Source organism: Leptonychotes weddellii, chromosome 13 (assembly GCF_054177405.1).
Source record: "Leptonychotes weddellii isolate Sample4059 chromosome 13, ASM5417740v2, whole genome shotgun sequence".
NCBI lineage: Eukaryota > Metazoa > Chordata > Mammalia > Carnivora > Phocidae > Leptonychotes > Leptonychotes weddellii.
This window is the reverse complement of record NC_138381.1, coordinates 80,279,442-80,304,209: the sequence shown is the minus strand read 5'-3', so window position 1 is coordinate 80,304,209 and position 24,768 is coordinate 80,279,442. Positions and strand designations below refer to the sequence as shown.

General features: G+C 57.3%; 1 protein-coding gene across 9 annotated transcripts in view; it reads left to right on the top strand.

Annotated features, from left to right (window-relative positions):
- RIMBP2 (RIMS binding protein 2) overlaps nucleotides 1-24,768 on the top strand; it is a 90,906-nt gene that overhangs the window by 38,930 nt on the left and 27,208 nt on the right. For all 9 annotated transcript variants that reach the window (XM_081802418.1, XM_081802420.1, XM_081802422.1 and 6 more), the window contains 6 exons: nucleotides 4,236-4,437; nucleotides 8,202-8,347; nucleotides 8,905-8,981; nucleotides 12,522-12,631; nucleotides 14,418-15,230; nucleotides 23,786-23,937. In XM_081802418.1, the coding sequence (XP_081658544.1) occupies nucleotides 4,236-4,437; nucleotides 8,202-8,347; nucleotides 8,905-8,981; nucleotides 12,522-12,631; nucleotides 14,418-15,230; nucleotides 23,786-23,937 (1,500 nt within the window). The remainder of the gene's footprint in view (nucleotides 1-4,235; nucleotides 4,438-8,201; nucleotides 8,348-8,904; nucleotides 8,982-12,521; nucleotides 12,632-14,417; nucleotides 15,231-23,785; nucleotides 23,938-24,768) is intronic.

Genomic DNA, 24,768 nt, shown 5'->3' with positions numbered 1-24,768 from the left:
GGGCTCCTGCAGGAAAAACTGCCTCTCTTCCGGAAGGCAGGAAGCCGGATGAGGCTTCCAGAGGGAGCGCCCTCTTGTACGACGCATTTTGGGCGTAACGGGTCCCCAGCGCCCATCTCCTCGCTGTCCCGACCCCTGCTCCCCAGACCAGAGATCAGGCAGCAGAAGCTCCTGGGCTCCGGCGGCCCCACAGCCATTTTCTCGGGCGCCTGGAAGGGAGGCGAGGCAGGTAGCGGAGGAGAGCTGTGGTTAGGTGTGGCCTGCACGGCTCCGCGCGTCTCTCTGGAAGCAGCCGGAGGAGGTGGGAGAGGCCTGGCCACCCCCCTGCAACTTTGCTCCAGGTTGTGCTGAAGGCAAGGCTCCCATGCATACAGACACGGGTCAAGCAAACACTCTGACGAGCAGGCACATCCGTGTGCGTCCACAGCTCCGCGACGTCCTCCCTGCACCCTGGGGACCTCTCGCCACCAGTGCCCATGGAAGGCGCACTCGAGGGAAGCAGGTCAAGCCGACGGGCCTGGTCCAGGAGGCCTCGGGGAACCAGAAATCCTCCGAATCCGCATCTGGACACAGGACCATTCAGAGCCTTGCGGCTTCTGTTCCAGTCTTGTATCCTGTCCACTTGAGGGCAGGATGACACCATGATGTTTGAGCCAGTTGACGTATCTGGAATACCTTTAATGTCACCAACAGATGCCTGTTTCTCCCACTCATCATGCTTGGGGAAAAGCTGATATTTCATCAGGGGTTTTCTCCCCTGATATCGGCCTCACAAATGAGCGTGGCTGGGGCACCGATGGAGACAGGGTGGCCGATGTCTTCAGGGCAGCTGCGTTCCTAACGTGCACACTGCCCGCCCCTGGGATGGGAGTCTCAGGGGCGACAAGGATTGTTCCAGAGTGGAACGCCAGCTCCCCGGGACATGTGCTCTTCATCCAGAAGACTGGGCCCCTGGAGCCCCAGACCCTGCGGGGATCCTCCTGTGTGTCCAGGGCTCACGTGGGCACAGTTGGAGGCCATTGCCTGGGCCACGAGGCCATCCAGCCAGCCTGACCGGGTGCCCGCGGGAACGCTCCCTGGGTTTTCGCGCCCAGGGTCACAGAGTGGCCGTACCGTCTCTAGACCGGCCTCGTCAGCCCAGACTGTGGATGGGCCCCTGCCGACGCTTAAACATTGAGAGATCTTTACATTAAAATAAAGACTCTCTTCTCCTTTTCAAAGACTAGAAGTTTAGCCCCCGTGGGTCTGGACCGATGCGGAGCAGATGCCTCTCCGGACAGAACACGCACGCTCCCATTCACTGTGTTCCCCCAGCATCGTCCGGCTCGCCCGTGCTCCCCCGGCACTCCCCACCAGCCTCCGTGGATGTCTGGGTACACCGATGTGCCCACCCGCTCCTGGGACTGCACGGTCAGCATGTCACCTGCCACTCCTCGGAGCACCACGTCCGGGCCAGCTGCCAGGGAAATGGCACAGCCCAGTCGCCATCGGTGAAGGGGACCCCTGAACAAAGAGACACAACCTGGCAGGAGGGGGGCATCGAGGGCAGTTCCCAGGGAGCTCGGAGGCTACACCTGCTGGCAGTGGGCGCCGAGGACGCCCATGCATGGTGGCCCATGACAGGTGCTGCCATCAGGCGCCTGTAGGCGGCCCCGTCCCGGGGCGTGTCTGCGTCCTGCAGGGTCTGGCCGGGAGCGCACGTCGCCCCCTCCGCCTCGGGGCCCTGCCCTCTCCCGGAGCACCCCGTCACACAGCCCCAGCAGCCGGCTGCCGGTGGCAGGCGCGTCTCGGACGCCAGGTTCCAGGGAGGCCCGTGAGGACCTTGGCCACGCTCCATGGGCACCACCGAGATTGACCGCCCAGGCCGGGCACCTACAGCATCATCTCATATTGTTAAATCTGTTCGCATCTGGATTTCTCCTGTTTTTACGTTCCTTTAGCGTAGAGTTCTGGGAGCTGGGAGCACACGGAGATTCCCACTGCCACAGTGGGAATGCGGATAGCCGTCACCCCCTCCTCTTACTCCTTGCGCATCGTGCCGTCCCGCGGCCCCAGCCCGGACGACTGCCGATCTGTCCTCCATCACTCTGGCTTTGTCGTTTCTAGGATGGCACGGAAGTGAAAAATCCATGTGCTGTTTTTGTTAGGTGGTACCGAGGATTTGATCTGCCCGCCTTTCTCCTAACACACGTGAAAATGAGTTCACGGCCAAGAAAATAGTGCTCGTGTTCTCCCACCAGCCACCAAACATTCTCGCACACCCGGACAATCCTGTGAGCTCAGGGCCCCCTGTGCCCGCTTGCTCTCCCCGTCTGAGGACCCTGTCCATCCGTCAGGGTTCATGGCTCTGCCCTGGAGAGAACGAGCTGGGAGTCAGGGCCCTAGGCCTCGGGGCATCTGACAGGTTACCCTGTTCTGGGGTCGGCCCAGGTGGAGGCAGGTCTGACGCGGTCCCGCGTCCCCGCCCGGGCCCGGGAGTGCTAAGCTCACTTCTCTGCCTTGGTGGAGGCTGCAATCGCCGATAAGCTCATTCAGCTTTTTAGAAGAAGAATCCTGCTGATTTTTTTTTTTTAATGAATCAAAGAAATTAATTATAGGCTTGGGATTTGTTAGGGTTTTTTTTAGAAATCCCTGATCTCAGACATAAATAGCACTTCATTCTATACTAAGGAGCTGGAGAGCTTAATGCCAGAGGAGGGGGGGAGGATGGGCAAAGGGGGAGGAAGGGGGAGGGGAAGGAGGGAAACAGGGGGAAGAAGAGGAGGAGGAGGGGCAAGGAAGAGGATGAAGAAGAGGAGGAGGGAGGGGGAGGGGCAAGGAAGAGGAGGACAGAGGAAGAGAAGGGGGAAGAGGGGAGGAGAGTGGGAAGAAGGAGGAGGATGAAGAGGAGGAAGAGGAGGAGGGGGAGAAGCGTGTCTACCGCTGGTCCTCTGCAGGTCGAGGGCTGTTCCTGGCTGTCCCCGCATTCCCACACACACGCCCATATTAAACCAAAGATCTACTGAACGCTGACTCGGTACCAAGCTCCGTTCCAAGTGCTGGGGACGCATCGGGGAAGCAGCAGACGATCCTGCCCTCGTGGAGCTGACATGTTAGCCGGGGACCAGGCAACACATGGAGTTAATAATGCAGCAGATGGGATTCTCCATTTAGCATGGAGTAAGGAGCGGAGACAAGGCAGGACTCCATCCATGCGGACAAAATGAGCCACCGCACCGCAGATCTGCAGTGCCCTCTTTTCACGGATTCGGCAAACACTTACTGAGCACCTACTATGTGCCCGATTCTGTAAAAGCCCTGAGGACGTATGAGGAGGGAAGCAGAGAGAGCGAAGGCTTGGAGCCTCCCATCCAGTCTGGAGACAGACGAGAAGGAACCAGGGGCTCGCGTACCACGGGGGGCAGTGAGCAGCACGCAGAGAGTTCCTCGGGGGGAGGGGGCAGAGCCGACCCTCCACGCGTCCGTCCACGGCGTGTGGGCCCAGCCATAGACCGTGCAGGCACTCTGGTCGCTGAGACAGAGCCCTGCGTCTGCACCAGGATAGGAAGCGTGGTCCGTGAGCGTCCGGGGAAGAGTGTGTGTATCAAGCCAGCCAACCTGAGAGCCCGCGGGGCAGCAACGGGACAGGAGCGGGGTCAGAAGGGAGCTGCCCCGGGCTGCCTCTTCCCTGCCATGTGTCCGAGGGAGCCCACCCCTCTCCCCAGGGCTCCGGAGACATCTCTGCATGTCTGCAAATGTTGCTGTGTTGCTAACCAAATCCAGCAGAAAGAAATCCCCTTTTATTGCTAGAGCAGTGTTCCTTGGGGCTCTGCAGTCTAGGGGCGGGTGCCCCCATGAGAAAAATGAATCAGTGGATTGGCAACTGAGCTGCCCCCCAAGTCTGGGCTGTGTCACCGCCTCACACTCCACATTTCAAACAGCTATGGCGAGACGTGCCAACCACAAGGGCCCGAGCTGCACACAGAGCCCAGAACAATCCACGGTTGGCTGGGATCTGAGTGTTTGTAGGCCTTCGCGGCATGTGTGGTTTCCCACGTCCGGCCAGGGAGGGGACTTGGCCAACCGCCAGGCTGCACGGGACGCCTGGTTTTATCAGACGCCGTTCTCCCACGGAGGTGGGAGGCGGCTCGCCGCCACACACGCGTGTGCATGCGTGTACACGCACACACGTGTGCACACCCATGCACGCATGCCCCCCCCACCCCTGACTGCGTGTCCGTGCCTCTGCCGTGCAGAGCAAGGTGCGGGAGCTGGAGGAGAAATGCCGGACGCAGAGTGAGCAGTTCCGCCTGCTGTCGCAGGACCTGGAGAGGCTCCGGGAGCACGCAGGGAAGATCGACCTGCTGGGTGGCGGCGCTGGGGCCTCCTTGGACGTCCCCGCGTCCGGCAAGCCTTTCCCGCAGTTCATGAACGGACTCGCCCCCTCCATCGGCAAAGGTGAGTGCCTGCCCCGCCCCTGCGTCGCGTGGCCAAGGGATAGCCAGCGATCCCGCAGCAGGGCGAGCCCAGCGCGTCTGTCTGACCGCCTGCGCCGGGCACCCGGCATCGCGGGGCTCCGGGTGACGGCAGGCCCCCAGCAGCCACTGGGCATGCCTGCGGCACCAGCCGCTGCTCCGAGCGCTCGCAGGTGTCAGCCCTCGTGCTCTTGGCATGGCCGCATGTGGCAGGTGCTGTCCTGGTCCCACTCTGCAGAGATCAAGACCGAGGCCCTCGCGTGGGTCACACAGCTCCTGGCAGTGAGCCGGGCAGCTCCCGCCCGGGGCCGCGAGGCACACCGCTGGGCTGTGACCCTCCCCGCCTTCACGCCGAGCAGCCTCCACATGGGGACGAGTTCCTGCTGCACGAAAGCCGGGAGGGTCACAGCGGTGAGCGCCCACTGGCGCTCAGGAGGCGGGGCGGGGGCAGCACGGTTTGACGTTGCGTGCTGGGGGAGGGATTTTGTCTTTGTGTCTGGCTGAAAGACCACCGGGGTCTGCATGACGGCCTCACTGCGGGACTCCCGCCTAGACGCAGAGAGCTGCCTGGGCCGTCAAGGAGCGCTTTCCTCGCCCAAGGGCAACCCGCACAGGTCACCCTGGTTGCAAGAATGCCCACCTGTTCAAAAGTTGTTGTTTTAATTAAGGGGAGATGAGTGTCAGACTCCCCCTTTGGATCTCTATAGAGGAGAGAATTTCCAGATTCTTTCCCTTACCATCAAAACAGAGGATGAGGTTTCTTCGGTGCTTCATAACATTACAACGACGTGACCACGCCTCGTTTATTTATCGACCATGTCAATAAATCACCTTCCCTACGTGGCTCCCGTCGGCGCCATCCTTCCTGTCCCGCCCAGCCATTAGCTGCCATGTCACATGGCTGTGAACAACAGGGTGGGGGGCGGGAGGTCGGCAAGTCCCTTCACGGCGTCCCGAGTGCACGGCGCACCCAGGCCAGGTCTGGGGCCTGCGGCTGTGATGTCGGCCGGCCGGCCGGGCCCCACGCGGAATCTCCTCTCCGTGGATGGAGACAGGCGAGAAGCAAGGGGACAGAGGAATGGCTCGGACGGATGTGTGGGGACAGGGTGACAAGGTAGAAAGTGACCCAGGGCTACGTTAGATCGGGCGGCCTCAGACACCCGCCTCCAGGAAGTGACGTTGGGGACGTGTTGCCCGAAGGGTAAGAAGAGGCAGGACGGTTTCAGCTCTTACTCCATGAAACGAACATTCTCGGGGTGGGTGGCCATATGTTTGGCCGGTACGCACTTTTCAAGACCCCAACACGTTTGGTGACTCCCAGGACTCAGAGCTATGCTTAGAGCTATGATGGCAACATGGGACGGGGACAGAGACAGGATGCCTGCAGGATCCACGCAGGCCACGCGGAGCGCCCCGTGCATGCACAGTTCCTGCCCAGGGAAGCAGCGGGGGATGCGGCGCCCAGGGTGTAAGGGGGGCTGGCCACATGGTGCCTCTGCCTGGCACGCACCTGAGCCCCAGACTGCCGGGGGAGGCAGGTGCTCGGCACAGACCCCATGGGGCCTGGTCACGCTCCCGACCCGTGACACGGCGTTCGGGCCCTTGGCCAAGCTGCACGTGGCAGGCAGGCCCTTCGCCCCACGGCGTCCTGGTCCTGCTGCGTGAGCTCCTCTGTGCAGAGTGTAGATGCATGAGTGTCCAGAGGGACGGCTCCGGGAAGCGCGATACGATTCCCGATGGCGGGAGTGGGCCCGCAGCGAAAGCAAAGCCAGCAGGTGCTCGCGGCACCAAGCCTGTTGCTCGGACCCTGGTGGAACAATAGGTTTGTACCACGGTTTCCGGGCAGCCGTCGGGAAGAGCCGCTGTCCCGATGGACCGAGCTCACGTAACGATGCGCGACCTCACCCCGCGAGGGGCCCCCATTGACAGGGCCCATGCACACTTGGCTTCACCCTCGCTGCGCGGGCATCGCTGACGGATGCGTGGAGGAGAGCCCACAGAGCCCCCCGAGGCCCCGCGATCCTCCCGAGGGCGGTCCTCCCGAGGGCATTCTTCGACGGGTGGGCGCCCCGGGAGCCTTGGCGGCTGGGCCCCGCTTTCTTCCCCCAGGTGTGAGGGGAGCGTGGAAGGCCAGCACGAGGCAGAGAAGGACCGTGGGCAGATGTGCGGCCCACCCGCTCCACGTCCTCCTGCCTGAGGCCAGCCTGGCCCGGAGGCTGAGGAGACAGTTGGGGGTTGATCGGGAGCCGCTAAGGGACGGCGGGCTGCGCAGTGGGCCACATCTGACGTGAGCGCGGGCCCCGCAGTCGAGTCCAGGTCGAATCTCGGGAGAGCAGCGCCCACCGCAGGAGGATTGCCTGGGAGCCAGCGAGGCTGAGGGTGCCGATAGTTCTGACGGTTTTGCCTCTGCCTCACGCCGGCTCCGAGTCGGACCTGGACCTGGACCGAGGACCGGGCCACGTCAGCCAAACATGAACACGAGGAGACCCCACTGTGTTCATCTCGCAGGGCCGCGCGTCCACGCTGCTGACCCCGGCGGTCATCGGTCAGGACGGCCCAGATGCTGCTCTGGTGCACCCCGACCTCAGGGGCCGGATCAGCCCCGCGGCGCTTGGGGGCCGGGCTGCACTGTCCTCACTCGGGAGCACTGGAAGGCACAGCCTCTCTCTGGAGTGTCCCATCGAAGGGGAAAGGAGGCAGTGGATCACACACCCGCTCACCTCCACTCACAGGGCGCTGGCCGGACCGCCATGGGTCAGGGTTCTCACCCCCCACGGCCCGGGGCGGGGAGAAGCAGAGATGCTTCGCACCTGCCGCTCTGGGGCTTCTGGGTCGCTTCGCACCTGCTGTACGCCGAGCACCTGCCCGGGGCAGAGGGGACAGATGGCCGCGACCCGCAACGCCCCTGCTCTCCGGGATCTGACCCCCCAGCAGAGTCCCGTGTCTGTTGTGGCACCGAGTCCATTTCGGGGGTGCTCTCTCACAGTTCCCTTGATCAGGCTGAGCCGCGGGGCCCCCGCGGGTGGGACACTTCCCGCCTTACACCGAATCACGTGGTATTTCCCAGCCGGGACGTAGCAGGTCACGTCTTCAGGGAGGCGATCCCGCGGTGTGACCGCCACAGACAGAGGCTGGACGGGGCGGGGGGAGATCGCGCTCCTGTGTTTCACGTTGGAACCCTGAAAACGCCTGGCCCTTTGGCCACCTTGTGCGTTAGTTAGGACTCTTTCGGTCATAAATGACAGCAAAGCTGACCTAAACTGGTGCGAGCCAGAAGGAACTCACTTGTCGTCAGGATGAGGAGCCAGGAGGTCCAGCTCCAGGCGCAGCTGGACTCGGGGGCTCGAATTGTGTCCCCAGGAGGCAGTTCCTCCCCGCCTGGCGGTCCCCTGCTATGAGCGCTCTGATGGGACCAACTTTCCTCCCGGTTACAATGTGGCTGCCCCGAGCCTCCCAGCCCCCCGCATGGCAGCCAGGGAAGGGAGAGCCTCTCTCTCCACGGCTCCCTTTAATTCCCTGTGGCGGGACCTTCCCTCCCCACGCGACACCACCATTGCCCCCAACCATCCTCACGGCCAGGAGTGGGGTCAGGCTGGCCATGGGGACCCAGGGTGGGAGGGGGGCAGATCCCAACACGGAGCCCCGAGGCTGAGGCGGTGAGGGGACGGGCACGCTGGGGTGTCGAAGGACCCGTATGTGCTGTTATTTCATCCGTGTCCTTGTTAAACTGTCTCATGCTGTGGTCAGCTCAGGAGAGCGCCGTCAGAAGCCGCACCGTGGTCGGGGACTACATCCGGCCCCTCCCACTCGCTGGAGACAGGCTGGAGCCTCCGTCCGTCAAGCCCGCCTTTCTGTCGAGATCCGCCAGCCCAAGATGCAGATTTGAATCAGACGTGAGTTCTGGCGTGCGTGCGGCTGGTGGGAACGCCAAGGTCCTCCCGCCTTTCTCCCTCATCCCTCCTCCTGCTTCTCCCTCCCACAAATTCCCGTATCCAGCCTTCATTGACCCTCATGTCGCCGTTTCCACGCAGTCTTCCCGGATGTCTCGGCCTCGGAGCCCCGGGCACTGTCAGACAGGCGAGCGCGGGGAGCGGTGTCCGTGTCCCAGGGCTGAGCCCCTGTGAGCAGAGGACACGGTCACTGTCCATCTCCGTGTCTTCACAGAAGCCCGGCAGGGCCTGGCACACACGCCCGGTCCGCCCAGCGGGTCCCATGCCCTGCGTCAGGGAAGGCCCCACCTCGGGTCCCCTCCTGGCGTGGGGAGACACGTTCTGTATAAACGTCCTCCCCAGGGACCGGGGGCCCATATGCTGCGGGAGCCACCCCGTCTCGGGGCTGATGTCTCACGGGAGCACCACCATCTGGGGCAGGAAGCTCAGCGGGGCCGGAAGGGTTTCCCGTGTGCTCCTGGCACAAAGCGTAACCCGAACATCCTCTGTGTCTTTAACAGATGGATAATGAACGGAATTCCAATACCTCCAAGCAGAGATACTCGGGGAAGGTCCACTTGTGTGTTGCCCGCTACAGGTAAGTGCGAAGCTCCGCTCTGCCCCCCCGGGCTTGGGGGCCCCCGAGGAGGCCATGGGTCTGGGAGCGCTCCCCCCGGGCCCTGGCCTGCAGGCACCAGCTCCGCCAGGCTTGGGTGGGGGGCCTGTGGTGTCCAGGCTCAGTGAGAACGCACAGGCCGTGGGCTCCGCACGACTCAGAGGCGAGCGCAGAGCCGCTGTGTCCCCCCCAGTTCTCTACCTGCTTCAAAGGAAAGCATCCTGACGCCGGATCCTGCCGTAGGCACAGACGCCCAGGGCTTAGACACAAACAAGCAGACAGGAAACACTTCGTGCCTCCTGTTCTTCACGCTCAACCGCGACCCGGCCTCTCGGCCTCTCGTCCCAGGCACCCAAGTCTGTGTGAGGGGCGCGGACGCCACCCCCAGCAAAACCGCAAGCTTCGGGCAGGCGGAGCCCCCCGAGGTTTAGCCAAGCCCTGTACCTTCCACACCCTTTGTTTTCTCCGATGGGAGCCATTTGTAACAGCTGTTATGCTGATTAGCAGATTATTTTCTGATTAGTGATCCATTCACTTCGCCAATGAAAACCCACTTCTGCTGCTCAGATAACAGAAGCGCTTGGAGTTGCTCCCCCCGGGGCCACAGGCTTCTCGATTAGGCACATCCCGCACACTGTCCGTGGGGACGCTGCCCCAGCACTGGAGGAGCTGCTGGGCCACAGGGCCGGGGCCTGGGGGGAGGGCTGGGCCTGCCTGTGTCAGGAGAAGGTGGGGCGCCCTCTGATGCTGAGCTGCACTCTCCGAGCTGGCTTCCAGATTCCCCAACCACATACCCCTGCCTCCCCCGCCCTGTGCCCTGGGCTCGCCTTCCCTCCACTCCCCGGGACAGGCCAGGGCTCATTCCGGGGACAGGGGCCCCGAGAGCCGGTGCGCCCCGAGGACGCAGTCCATAGCCAGCGTGAAACCAGGCACAGAGGAGGCGGGAGCGACTGGCTGGTTTCTGTAGGACGTGGCAGCCGCCAGCCATGGCCAGACTGCACCACGTTCCCCTCGCCCCGTTCCTCATCGGCGCTGTTGACGTTTTCCTGCTGATGCTTTCATGCCTGTGTGTTTTAGGCATCCTGCCAGAAAAGCCCAAACCACAGCAAACTGTGAACAGCACAGAAGCCGGGCCCAGAGAGAACGTGGCAGACCCGCATTCTCTAAATGTCCTTAGAGTCCCCGACGGGGCGGTTCTGAAGAAGAGGCAGGAGTTTGGGGGGTTTCCCCGATGCCAAACACCGACATTATTCAACCAGCCGCTGGGAAGAAGTTTCCCCAAGCTTAGAACAGGAAGCCCTGCCCTGGATGTCGCTTCCCCGCGGCGGCTGGTACACTCACCTCCCGCCGATGGCCGCCCGCTCGTCCCCACATCTGCCCGCTCCCCAGCCGCTGGCCAAGAACCCCCATCCCTCTGTTCAAACAGCTTTGCGGAGACGTCACTCGCTCACGTGGGACACAAGTCACGGGGGAAAGTGCGCCGCCGTGTCCTGATGCCCGCCACCCTCACCCGCGCCTCGCCCTGCGGCTCTGCCCGCCCCCCGACCCCGCCCCAGCCCTGCCCTGAAAGCCACCACGCTCTCTGTGTTTACAGGTTTCCTGTTGCAGGCATTGTCCCCCCCCCCCCCCCCCGGCCCCCGCATGTGGGCGCCGTGGCACCGTTGGGGCCTTCCCTCCTTTCTGTCTGCAGATCAGGGCGCACGGGGTGCTTTATCCTTCCGGCCCTGTGCACTCCCTCTGCGTCCAGGGTCCTGCCTGGGGTGGGCTCTCCATCTGCACACGACGGCTGCCCCCCTCGCCCCCCCTCGCTTGCGAATTCAGTGAGACACCCCGAACTGACCCTTGCCCTCCCTTCTCCCAGCGTCAGCCCCCGCCCGCAGACCCGACTCAGTGCGTGTGTTCCCCTCCGCTCGTCCTGACCCACGAAGCCTTCAGCCCCATGGCCCCTCACTCTTTGTGTCCAGGCAAAGCCCAGTTTCGTCACCTCCTGAGCCGCTCCCTGATCCAACATCCTCACCCCATCTCCTCTGCCAGCCCCATGCACAGTGCCCCGAGGGTCTCCATAAAATGCAGGTGTGCTCAAGTCACACCCCACCTTAAAACTCCTGATACCTCCCAGCTCCGGAGATCAAATCCACATTGACGGGGACTCTGACAGTTGTCATCCCTCAATGCTCCAGCATTCACCTCCAGCCAGGCTGGCTCTCAGCTCCCGGGAGGGACCCTGCTCCCTGCCCCAGGGCCTTTGCACATGCCACCCCCTTGCCAGACTGTTTCCCCACTCCCTCCACCCCCCGGGCTTTCACAGTAAACATGCATCTGTCTGCTCCTGGTGCAGGTGGCCCCTGGCCATTACTGACTTCCGAAAACCATCAGCCCATTGCACAGCACTCCTGGACCCCAGGACCTGGACAGGGAGTGGCAGAGCGACTCAGTGCCATGAAATCTGCGCAGGACGGGGATCAGGGGGCCCTTACTCTGGTCCCACCCCCGCCACTTAGGGAACTGGTGACTTTGGGCCAGCGCCTCGTACCTCACCCTGTGCTTAAAATTGGGAGAAGTAATACCTTCTTTGCTTTCCTCGCTGAGCACATGAAACCTGTCCCTGACGTGTTGCCCAGCCTCCAGTGCTGTTGGCGTGTGCCCATCACAGCGTCTCTACTACACGTTTTCAGGACGTGGCTGTCACCTTTGACTACCAGGAATGCCGTTTTACTTAGTGGAGCCTTTCCTGTTATTTAAAATTAATTTAATAATCCAAAATTCACCTACCATATGTTTTCTTTGCAAATTGGGCACGACTGTAAAAAAAAATATTCATCCCAATATTTTGAGGACTTGAGATGTGGGCACGCCCATACCCTGAGGGGGAGGGGAGGGCAAAACGGTGCCTCCGTGTTCTTGCAGGACATTTTGGCAGTAGGCACCCTGGACGTTAAAAATATCCATGCCTTTGAGCAAACAAATCCGCTTCCTAGAGATTTACCTTTAGGAAGAAAGTGTGGAAGTCTGCAAAGATATGTTTAGAAGGATATTTAATGCAATGCTGATCAGATTAACCAAAGGTTAGAAGCAACATCAACGCCCAGTGTTGGAACATTGGTTAAGCGGAGTGAGTCTGTTCAGTGAAATACTCCACATCCATTAACAAGGACGCGATCAAATATTTTATGAGGCGGAGAGAGGGTCCCGCTCTATGGGAAAATGTGAAAAATAAGCAGATTACTAAAAAGCCTATGTAATACGATTCTACCTCTGCTAAATAACATATACAGGAAGATTATAGGGTGCACGATCTTTTTTGCTTCCTAATCTGAGCACGTGTTGTTGTGGTAGACGCGACAGGTAGGAGCGGAAAGACCAGAACCGTCAATGTGTCATCCGGCACACAGACCCACACGTACACCGTCTTGGTCTGGACCCGTGTGGGTGAGCGGGCCTGCAGGTGCAGGGGGGAGGGGGCAGGTGCTGCACTTGCCTCCACGGGGAGCATCTACTCAAGAGTGTCCTTCCTTCCCCCAGCTACAACCCCTTCGATGGGCCCAATGAGAACCCCGAGGCCGAGCTGCCCCTCACGGCGGGGAAGTACCTCTACATCTATGGGGACATGGACGAGGATGGCTTCTACGAAGGTCGGTCGGGGGGTGCAGGGCGGTGGGCGCGCCGGGGCGGGCCGCCCGCCTGACCTGTTTGCCCGGGGCCCTGACAGACGGGCCAGGCTCCCGGTTACTCCTGACCCTCCGCCCTTCTGACGACGGAGGGGCGTCCTAGCCCCAGCAGACCTCAGACGTCCCTGCAGAGCTCCCCGGGCAGCTGAAGCACACACCCCAGGCTGAGGACCCTCCTGTCCCAAAGGGGGTGTCCTGCCTCTCCCACCTCACTGTACAGCATCCCGGGCTCCCCCAGCTGACCTCCTCCCACCAGGACGGGTGGTGGCCTCTCCTGGCTCATGGCGACCCCACCGACCTCTGGCTTCTGCTGTTGTCTGGCCCATGTCCTGCCGGATCCCTCCCCCAGCTTGAAATCGGGAAATGTGATCGCCCCCGTCCGGGACGCCTCGCCTCCGTCCCCTCGTTAGCCTGAGGACGAGCTTGGGGAAAGCACCCGCAGTGTCGCGAGCTGAGTTGCTCTGGACGGAAGGGTCTCGGTCTCTGCCCGTGATTGCCCTTGAGCAGAAGGACTGGTTCTTGCGAAGCCAGCAGGGTTCTCTGTCATGGCCCTGCGGAGCCTGATTCCCAGCGGGCTGCAAAGCTCAGGGGTCCGTTGTCCATGCGGCAGGGGGAAGCTTCCCTCTGGGTAGAATGGAGAGGGCCAGCCTAGGGGACACGCGGCGCGGGGTGGTTGCGCGGTGGGCCTTGCTTATCCCCGTCAGCGTCATCCCCATCACCTCCCCTTGTGGGAGCGCCCTGGAGGCGAGCGAGGGTGGACCACCTCGAGACCCACACCCTCCAGAGGACCAGGAGCAGAGTCAGGGTCCCCCTTTATTCTGGGAGAATCCAGGGCTAATGGTCTCGTGCCCTCCTTGGGTCCATCACACGTCCCCTGAGGTGAGGGCCCCAGTGTCAGCACCCCAGCCTCCCCCAGCCTCTTGCCAGGTACTGGGGGGGGGTCCCTGTCCCACTGGTGCTGGAAGATTGTCCGGACCGTGTCATCTTGGAGGCTCCTCAGAACACTTCTCGGGTTTTCAGGCCCCTGCGGCTAATAGGCTTTGAGCCCAGCTAAAAAGAGAACATTTCACACAACAGGAAGGGGCTCCCCCCGCGGCCGCCAGTCACTGCGAGAGCTAGCTTGATGACATTCTCTGACACTCGACAGTGTGGTCTGGCACCATGTGGATAGTCTTTGCGTCACACTAGATGGCACGCTGGGGACCTCGTTAGGATGTACACGGTGCCTTGCAAGGGGGCGGGTCGCCTTTTAGTTGGGATGCATATGCTCGCCCTGGCAAAGATGATAGGAAGACGGTTATTATTATTATTTTTTTTTACCTCCAGACCCCTCATGTCACACATGTTTGTTGGTCTAAGACATTTACTGGGCACCTACCGTGTGCCAGGTGTCCCAGGACGGTTCATGTGATGAACAGAAAGGGGTCCCTGCTCTCATGGGGCATTAGCCCCGTTGGGAGGTTCGTCAATGTCCGTATGCAGGTAACTGAACACGTGGTGTCGGCTCACGATAAGCATTAAGGAGCAGGCCACCCTGCCTGACGGATTCGGGGGTGGCAGGTGGCAAGTCGTGAGAGCGGGGTCCTGAGGAAGGGACATTTGGGCAGGCTCCCGTGAAGGCCTGTGGAATCCTCTGCGGTCCCATTGCTCTACTGGATGGCCCCACTGGGGAGCCGCACAGACGATGGGGTGGGAGCTCGGGCGCCCCCGATGCGATGGTCGGGTGATCTCACTGTCCTTGTGCCAACAGGTGAGCTCCTGGACGGGCAGAGGGGTCTGGTCCCCTCCAACTTTGTGGATTTTGTCCAGGACAGCGAGTCACGACTAGCAAGTACGCTGGGGAACGAACAGGACCAGAATCTCATCAACCATGCCGGCATCGGCTTGGAGGGGGAGAACATTCTGGACCTCCACGCCCCCACTCACATAGACGCTGGCATCACGGACACTGGTGAGGGGACACTGGGCGTGAACATTGACGAGGTCGGAGAAGACGTCGTGCCTTACCCTAGAAAAATCACCCTCATCAAGCAACTCGCCCGAAGTGTCATTGTGGCCTGGGAGCCCCCGGCTGTACCTCCGGGCTGGGGGACCGTGAGCAGCTACAACGTGCTGGTGGACCAGGAGACGCGCGTGAGCCTCATGCTGGGGAGCAGAACCAAGGCCCTCATCGAGAAGCTCAACACGGCGGCCTGCACCTACCGGATCTCCGTGCAGTGCATCACCAGCCGGGGCAGCTCGGACGAGCTGCAGTGCACGCTGCTGGTGGGCAAGGACGTGGTGGTGGCCCCCTCCCACCTGAGGGTGGACAACATCACCCAGATCTCCGCCCAGCTCTCCTGGCTGCCCACCAACAGCAACTATAGCCACGTCATCTTCCTCAACGAGGAGGAGCTGGACGTCGTCAGGGCCGCCAGGTACAAGTACCAGTTCTTCAACCTCAGGCCCAACATGGCCTACAAGGTGAAGGTCCTGGCCAAGCCTCACCAGATGCCGTGGCAGCTGCCCCTGGAGCAACGGGAGAAGAAAGAGGCCTTCGTGGAATTCTCCACGTTGCCCGCAGGTGAGGCCCGTCCTCCCGTGGGGCCCTGAGGGGCCGGGCTGGGGCGAGAGGGCTCAGGCAGGGAGGACATTACCCAGATGGCACTGTTGAAAGCCCCGCGAGGGGGAGGGAGGGAGAGGGGGAGGGAGGATACGCGGATTTTGTGTAGGGACCGTGTTTTTGAAGGTACCTCTTCTCACACTGGCGTCTGCAAGAGGCCCACCCTGGAAAAGACAGGACACGGTGAGGCCACCCTCGGGGGCGTGAGGGGACGTCTCCCCCACGGCGTCCCTCCCGCGAGCGTGCGCTCGTTGAGTGGAACAGCAAACCAAGTGTCTGCACACCTTCAAAACCGTTCTTTCTCTCTCATTGTAAATCACACACGTGGGTGAATTTGTGTAGAGGGTGTGAAATTCTGTTGTAGACGCTTTTCTGGGTTCTGGGCGCATCTGCTACGTAAAATTGTAGGAAATCATAGCCTGCCAGGTCTGCTCATCTCCTAATGACCAGAGGCCCGGTGCTGCCATGGGGCAACTCCCCCCACCTCCAGAAACTTCCGTGGTGCTGGTCTTGGCTGTGGTGCACCTTCCAAGCAGGCCAGCTGTGCCCAGGTGGGAGCCCGGACACCTGGGGGAAGAGTAGCCTTCTTGGAGCAAAGAAGGTCATTTTTGCAAGAATATTGAGGGCATAATTTGTTTCCTCTAGAGCCTCTCTTTGTCCTGTGTTACTCACGAGATCCCCTGAAATACCCGTCTTTGCAGCCTCTTTGTTGGACTTCTCTCTGTGCTTAATTCATCCAGCCCCGCCCTGCCTCATTTGTCGGTAGTTTTTACAAGCAATTTGTTTCTTCTCCAGGAGCACTCTTACCAGCTGCCTGAAGTCTCCCATCTAACACAAGATGGGCCTCTCAATTCGTGATGGATTCACTTCTGTTTCATTGTGTTCTCCAGCATTTGCCAAACCCATAATCAACTAACATCTGACCTACAAAGCAGCAATGTCACGGGCAGGTGGGGCAGATGCTACCTTAAGAAGGGAGGGATGTCTGAGGAGCAACGGACTTGTAAAGGGTCAGCGCACTTGTCTTCCGTGATGACTTGATTTCCAACCGTGAATACCGGGACAATGAAGATCCTTTGCCCTGAGGCCTACTACACAGTCATGTGGTCAGTGCTGGGGGGTCAAGAAACAAGAAACACCAGGCACCGGGCTGGGGGCGGGGCTCGGGAGGGTTGAGGAACACACGCATTGGGACCACCAGGACGGGCTTCTGGAGAAGCTCACAGTGAGATGACAGGTGGGGGGTCCAGGTATGAGCCCAGGGCACGTCCCACAAGGTAGCTCCCCATCCCCGGCGTCCCGGTCCATGCGCGCCGCCAGAACACGGTGCAGTCGCTCCTCACGGCTCTGGGGGCTGGAAGTCTGAGGCCGAGGCGCCGCAGGGTCGGGGTCTGGGGAGGACCTGCATCCTGGTCCACAGGCGGGTCTTCTCCCATGTCCTCGCGGGGTAGAGGAGGCGAGGGACGCCCGTGGGGCCTCCTGGATGAGGATACTGACGCCCCTCTGAGAGTTCTGCAGTCGTGACGTCAGCCCCTCCCAGAGGCTTCGCTTCCTGACCCCAGCACCGTGGGGGTGAGGATTTCAGCATGAATTCTGGGGTGGGGGATGCAGGCTATGTTCTGATTGTGAGTGCAGTGAGGGGAAGGTCTGGGAGATCCTGCCCTGCGTGGGAGGAAAGAGGTGCCCCCAGACCAGCGCGTTCTGAACTCATCTCAGGTATGACTTGTACTGAGCATGCCCACACGGCGGACATAAGAGCCACCCCCCCGTGGTCAGCATCTCTGGGCCCACGTGGGGAGCTGGGCTGGAGCTGACAGAAGAGCAGTTCCAAGTCTTCCTTCACCCACAAACCCCCGTCCCTCAACTGTGATTTCACTTTATGTAGAAGCGAGTACTGAGGAAGATCCCAGACTAGTTTCAGCTCTGGACCATTGCTCTTAAGAACAATGAGGCCTGATAGCTTAATCAGCGTTCCTTGTTGAGACTGATCGAAGTGCCAGAGCCAGGTGATCAAGGAAACACTAGTGACCCTGAAAGACTTAATGGGGTTTCTGAACACTTACATTAGCTCAGGATGCAACGCTAGCCCTCAGAAAACTCTGGATAGAGTGATGCACTCAACAGAAAGGCCAAAATCATGAATTACAGAGTCCCCCGCCTTTATGAGAAGCCACTCACCCCCAAGGAGAAGGATCAGGTGGGTCCTCAGCAAGCCGATACTAGAAACAGGACATCACAGGTGGGATCACAAGGTCACAGAGCTGCACGTCCCAGGGACAGCTATCAGCAGAGGGATGGGCAATATGTGTGCTTTAGGGTGACACCACCCATGTGAATAATTGGGGGCAGGAAACATGGTGTTTTCAATGGTAGCCATTGTGGTACCTAAAATCTAGGTGTGGAATTTAAAGCTGGCATTCAGAGGTAGATTTCAGATCAGAATTTAAGATGATCTTTAGGGTTTGCAACACTGCATACAGCATCTTCTGAAAAGGACTTCTCAAAAGGGCCTGGACAAACAAGGCACATCATTCCCAGCTGGCAGCCCCAGGATCCTGTGGTCCCTGCAGAGGCCAGGCCTGCCCACTGGAGGTGGCCAGACTTCCTTCCTCCAGCCTGGGTTAAGCATTGCCCTGTGCATCCCCCACCCTCCCAGTGCCAGGTGAACCGGATACTTGAATGAAGAGAGAGAAGCTGGAATTTCTCCTGAGCTCTACTGTCCCCCTGCCTGCCAGGCTGGCTTGGCATTTGCAGCCCCTGAGATTTAAGGCAGATCACGACCAGAAGCCTGTATGCAGAGTTCCCGGTGGCTGCAGGAAGGGCAAGCCACTTCCCAGATGGGACACGAGAGACCTATTAGTAGAATTCTTCAAATCTTCATACCCTTACCAGGTTTTGTCTGCTCAGTCTCTCCAGTTATTGAGAATTATTGTCTCTATGTCTATTTTCCTCTTCAGTTTTCTTTTTGCTTTATATATTGTGAAGCTCCATTATTAGGCACATACACATTTATTTATTTTTTTAAAAGATTTTATTTATTTATTTGACAGAGACCGAGACAGCAAGAGAGGGAACACAAGCAGGGGGAGTGGGAGAGGGAGAAGCAGGCTTCCCGCTGAGCAGGGAGCCTGATGCAGGGATGGATCCCAGGACTCTGGGATCATGACCTGAGCTGAAGGCAGATGCTTAAGCTTAACGACGGAGCCACCCAGGCGCCCTAGGTGCATACACATTTAAATGGTTAGTTCTTGATGAATTGACCCCTTTCTCATAATGAAATGCCCCTCTTGGTCTCTGGTATTCTTGTCTTGAAGTCTGTATTGTCTGACATTCACATGATCACCAGCTTTTTCATGCTCAGTGTTTACATGTTATATCTTTTTCTAACCTTTCAAATTCTTTGTACCTTTATTTTCAGGATGTCTCTTGTGAATAGTTGATAGTCGGATCTTGGTGTTATAGAAATCTGACAATTTCTGCCTTTTAATTGGAATCTTTAGTTCCTTTTCTTTTAGTAAAATTACTGACATGACTTGGTTTAAGTCTGCCATATGCTCTTTGTTTTTCATTTATCCTGTTTTTTTCTTTGTTGATCTTTCCCTGCCTTTTTGGGGAGAAAGGGAAGGAAGGAGTCAACTAAGTATATTTTTCTATTCCATTTCCTCCTCTATTGACTTTTTTTGGCTATAACTCTTTGTATCCTTGCTCTAGAGATTGCCTCAGGGAGTAACACATGCATATTTAACTTATTAAAACTGAGCTTACAGGGGTGCCTGGGTGGCTCAGTGGGTTAAGTGTCTGCCCTTGGCTCAGATCATGGTCCCAGAGTCCTGGGATCGAGCCCCATGTAGGGCCCCCTGCTCAGCAGGGGGATTGCTTCTCTCTCCTCCCCACTCATGGTCACTCTCCCTATCTCTGTCACTATCTCTGTGTCTTTCTCAAATAAATAAAGGTTTAAAAAATTAGCTTACATTAGTAAGATAATGTATTTACAAGGGAAGAATAGTACCAAGGTATAATTCCATTTATGCTCCTTCATTTTTACTATTGTTTTTATATATTTTACTTGTACATAAGTTGCAAACCCCTCGATACATTGTTATTATCTTGCTTTAATTAATTGCTTTTGAAGAATTTGACAAAAATAGTCTTTTATATTTCCCAATATATCTACAATTTCCATCAGTTTTTATCCCTTTTTGTAGGTTCATATTTCCACCTGGTATGATTTCCTTTTAGCTCTGAAGAATTTCCTTTAGCATCTCTTTCAGTATTCTTTTGGTTATCTTAAAAAAATTCATTATTTCACCTTTATTTAAAAATATTTTTTCTCTGGGGGCACCCAGCTGGCTCAGTGGGAGGAGTGTGCAACTCTTGATTTTGGGGTCATGAGTTTGAGCCCCATGTTGGGTGCAGAGATTACATAAATAAATAAAACTTGAAAAAATATTTTTTTCTCTGGATAAAGAATTCTAGATTTTTTTTTTTTATTGCAGTACTGTGCAAATGTCATTCCCTTTCTCTTGACCTTCCCTATTTGTATAAGGAGTCAGCTCTCTTTCCTGTTGTCCCCTTCATTCTCTGACTCCTTTCAAGATTTATCTCTTTGGCTTTGATGGTCAGTAATTTGACTGTAATGTGCCTAGGCTTACTTTTACTTCTACTTATCTTTTTTGAAATTTACTGATATTCCTGGATCTAAGGGTAGTAGTGGTAGTGGTTTTTCTTTAAATTTCAAACTTTGTATCTCCACAGACCTTTTCTACTTTATCTTTCACTTTGGAGAATCTAATTAAACATAAGTCAGATTGCTTGCTGTTGTCATACAGATTTATGAACTCCTGTTTATTTTTTTAGATCATTTTCCTCATTGTGTTTCAGTTGGGATAATTTCTGTTACTCTGTCTTCAAGTGTATTCATTATTTCTTTTGCAGTGTCCAATCTGCTGTGAAGACCATTAAATGAAATTTTTATTTTGGCCATTGCAGTTTTCAATTCTAGGATTTCCATTTGGTCCTTTTTAAAATTTTCTTATCACTCTTGGAATTCCCATCTCTTCACCTCCCACATTTATCTTTACCTATACATTCTTTAACCTACTTGTAATAATTAAAGTCTTTTCTACTTCCAATGTCTGGGTCATCTGTGGGCCTGCTTCTACTGACTATTTTTCCTCTTGATTATGAATCATATTTTCTCATTTCTTTCCACATCTGGTGACTTTCTTTATGTATTGGACATTGTAGATTATGCCCTAGAGAGACTCTGGATTCTGTTATCTTCATCAGTAACAGCTGTAACAACACCTCTGCAGAGTATTGAGGTTTATTCTAGCAGTTATATTTGTGACATATCTAGATCCTGTAGATGCTTGTTTTAGCTTTATTTGAGTAAATATATTTCATTTTTGCCTTTAGAATGTGGCCCTTAGTCCTGATGTATGATCCCAACTTCTGTGAGATGGACCTTCTGTGTCTCCAATGGAAAACTCAAGCTCCTCTAACTTAAAAGGATTTGAACTCCAAATTCTTCCTCTTAGTACTAGGCAGCTACCAGAATCAATGCTGAACTCTATAGCTGCCTAGCTCTTTACTTTCCTTTATGTTGTTTGCATTCCTGCTTGCCCTGCACAGGCACAATTTAGGGGTCACCGAATAGTTTGAGGGGAATGGGCACACAGAGGTTAGGAATCCTCTTGTACTGGGTCTTCACTCTCTGGGACCTCTTTCAATTTCTATCACGACTGCCGTCATTGAACGCCGACTTCTAATTCCACAATCCAGCAAGACCACCACTTCCTGCTTGGACTCTATCTCTTGTACAAGTGAGCTGGGCAGTGTCCTAAGGGAGAATAAAAAGGAATTTGGTTAAGTGTCAGATTTGCTATTGTGTTTCCCTCCTTTCAAGGCACAGATCGCAGGCTGTCCACTTTCCCTCTACCCCATAGTGTGGGATGAATCACATGGGGTATGTTCACGGGAGGCTTTTGGAAATGGCTCAAGGTGCTTCTTTCCACCACGAGGCATGGCTGCTTTTCTCATTGCTGGGTGTTCTTCATCAGCAAAGGAGAGCGACCTGGCTCTGACAAGAACCACTGATTGCTTTCATCTTATGAATGCTACCAGGCCATGAGGACAGTGTTGAGGAGATAGGGGGAAGTGGTACCCCACAGGTCTCCAAGAGCCCTGGCAACAATTTAGCTCTGAGTGGATGAGGGCCTCTATGATCTGTCCCATACTCTGTGGGGTGAGTCTGCCATGGTGACCAATCACAGGGAAGGGAGGCAGACGGCACTCCAGGTTGATGCAGTTAGCAGTGCTTAGGAAGGAACAGTCCTACTCAGAGACAGAAAACAGACTCATCATCACTAAATCCCCAGAGTCTGGTCAAACACAACAGCCACCAAAACAAGTGGTCCCCACCAAAAGGATTGTGCTCTCCAGAAAGGTCTTCCACTTCTGATATAGAGGGTGGGGATTTCAGGATCTTTTATGGGAGGGTGAGGAGTCCAGTGCCTTTGGAGTCAAGTTGAAACAAATAATAACAATAATGAGCATATAAATGGCACTTACTCTGAGCCCATGCACTGTTATAAGCACTTTATCTACATATTAGTTCATTTAATCTCATGCTTGATGAAGTTGGCTGTATTGATGATTTATTGTATGTTAGAAGCCATGATTTCTCAGAAGCTTGCTCATGATTGGATCTGATGCAGATATTCCTGATGGGCAGCTCTCTTCCAGTGGTGATTTGGGGACCCAGGCATGTCCATCTCGTGGTTTCGCCATTTCTTCTCTGTGGCTTCAGAGGTTGCCTCCAGGGGTCATCTCCTTCCCAACCAGAGGGGGAAAGACCTTATAGGTTCACCTGCAGAGCTTTTGGTGGGCTAGCCTGGACATGGCACCCATCGCTTCTGCCCTGTTCCATCAGGAGTCAGCCACTGGGCCACGTCTTACTGAGAGGGAAGTTTAGAAACTGAGCATGGCTGTCTGAGCAGGAGTATAATAATACAATGATGATGTTTTAGTGAGTACATAGCCGTTGTTGCCAACAGGCTCTGTATCATGTCTATTTTATAGATAAGGTAACTAAATAAAAGACAGTTGTCCAAGGTCCCACGTCAGTAACTGGTAGATCTGGGACTCGAACCTGGGCAGGCAGGCTCCAGTGTCCACTTTCTTACCACGTCCTATCCTGCCTCTGATTTGTTTGCGTTTCTAGGATGATAGAACTGGCCATCTTGGTTATAAGGCAAAGGCCTGGTATCCAGCAGTAGCCAAGTCAGTGCTGAGCAGGTGAGTGGATGGGGGAATCATGAAGGAAAGGACATCTCTTTGAGTCAGACTCTAAACACACCTTTCTTTGGCAATATGTCACCTTTAAATTAACTATCCAGGTAGAATTTCACTTCTGAGCCAGGTTGTGAAGACGTTTTGAAGACCTTTATCATGGAGTGTTATTAAGAGTGGAGTCGTTACGTGCCTTTGCAAATGGGCTACAGGGAAGTGTGGGTGTGAATCCTTCTTCCGGCACTGAACAGCTGAGTGACTTCCCTTGAACCTTAATCTCCTCATGTGCAAAGTGGGAGTGTGCTGGGATCACAGGCCTGTGTGAGGATCCCGTGGTGGAAAGTACACAGCGAGGAGAAGCATGTGGCCCACAGAGAATCCTCCGTAGACGGCGGCCTGCCCCCAGAAATGCATACCTTGGGGGAGCTGTAGCAAGGTCATGCCAAATGTGGGGCTCCGAGCCTTCCTCCTGGAAGTTACAAATACATTCTTTTCCAAATGAAATGCCACGTTCAAACAGGAGGATGCGGAAGTGTGCACAGACCTCGAGGAAAGGGTGGTGGGCAGCACGGGCCATCCTGCTGTCCCTGGGAGCCTCCAGATGACCAGGGCCACCGCCACGGCCACGGCCACGGCCTCCGTGCTGCTCGAACTGGCTGCTCACAACGCACGGCACATGCAGACTGGCCACGGCACAACAGAAGTGTTCGCTGGTGCAGCTGGGAAGCCTGTGTGCGGAGCTGGATTCTCAGGGTCAGATGCTGTCCTCAGACCCGTCTCTCTCGGCGCTCAGCTCTGTCCCCTCGCACATGCGATCCACGCCTACCTTCTCTCAAGTCCATGAACAGACGGAGGGAGGAAAGGGGGCAGCAGCAAGGAGGGGAGAAGGGAGGGAGGAATCTCTCTCTGCCAGTCGCTGGGCTCTCCTGCGTGCGTCCTGAGCCAATCCCACCGCCCGGTAACGACGTCCGCGCTCGCGCTCTGGGAACAGGGCGCAGGTGGTCGCGGGGGCGGAAGGACGCCCAGGTGAGCCGCGGGCCGCGGTGCACGCCGGGAGCTGCCGCCCTCCCGCTGCCCTGCCTTCCCGTGTGGTGCGCGTTCTCGCCCGCTGCCCTGGCCACCTGACCCAGAGCGCGCCTTCCAGGTGAGAGCAGTGAGCTTCGCAGCCGCCGCTCACCTGCCAGAGGGCCGTGCCCTGAAAGCGCTGCTTTCTGTGCCCCCAGGCCCTCCGGCGCCCCCCCAAGACGTCACCGTCCACGCCGGGGCCACCCCAGCCACCGTCCAGGTCTCCTGGAAGCCGCCCGCCCTGACGACCGCCGGGCTGTCCAACGGGGCCAACGTGTCCGGCTACGGCGTGTATGCAAAAGGGCAGAGGGTGAGTTCTGGTTGGGGGATCGCGCCGGGCTGGCCAGGGACTGGCCCGCACCTGCTCCTGGAGGGGTGAGGCGGGGGGTGGGGGGAGGGCATCCCTCTCTTCCCTCTCTTCCTCTCTTCCTTCTCTCCACCCCCAAGATCCACCGGCTCGGCCTGAACAGCACCTACAGCGGCGCCCAGGGCCCCCACCCTGGCAGAACACAGCCCCCTTCTCTCCTGTGGCTCCAACTTTCCAGAATTCTCTCTGCCCACCTCCCCACGCCACTGCTGCCCTGCCCTGGGCAGTTCCTCTTCTCCCCTCAGTACTGAAAACTCGCCTCTCGACCCCACAAAATCAGCCCCCTCAGTAGATGACAGGCTCATAAACTCGACCAACTGTTGTTGAGAAGATGGTACCACCAGCCAAAGGGGAGGGGGGCCATCTGCACATCAACACCCAGCGGGCCTGGCTCCCAGAGACCTTGTGTCCTTAATGCCCAGTATAGGGACCCCATACCAGCCCAAGCCTCAGCCCCGTCCCGGCACATGACACACACACAGGGGGGAGGCTTGGGGAAGCTCCTGTCCATCCTCCCACCCCTCCTGTTCCCCCAGAGGAGCCAGGGCTGATACATCAGATGTAAGTGCCTATCTGAGCCCCTCCTGCCTGGTCCCCGGGAGCTGCCACCTGCAGGGGCATGCTTCCTCAGCTCCCCCTCCTCCCCCGGGACTCCCTCCTGCTCCCCCTCCTCCCCCAGGACTGCCCTCTGTTCCCCCTCCTCCCCCCCAGGACTCCCTTCTGCTCCCCCTCCTCCCCCCCAGGACTCCCTCCTGCTCCCCCTCCTTCCCCCCC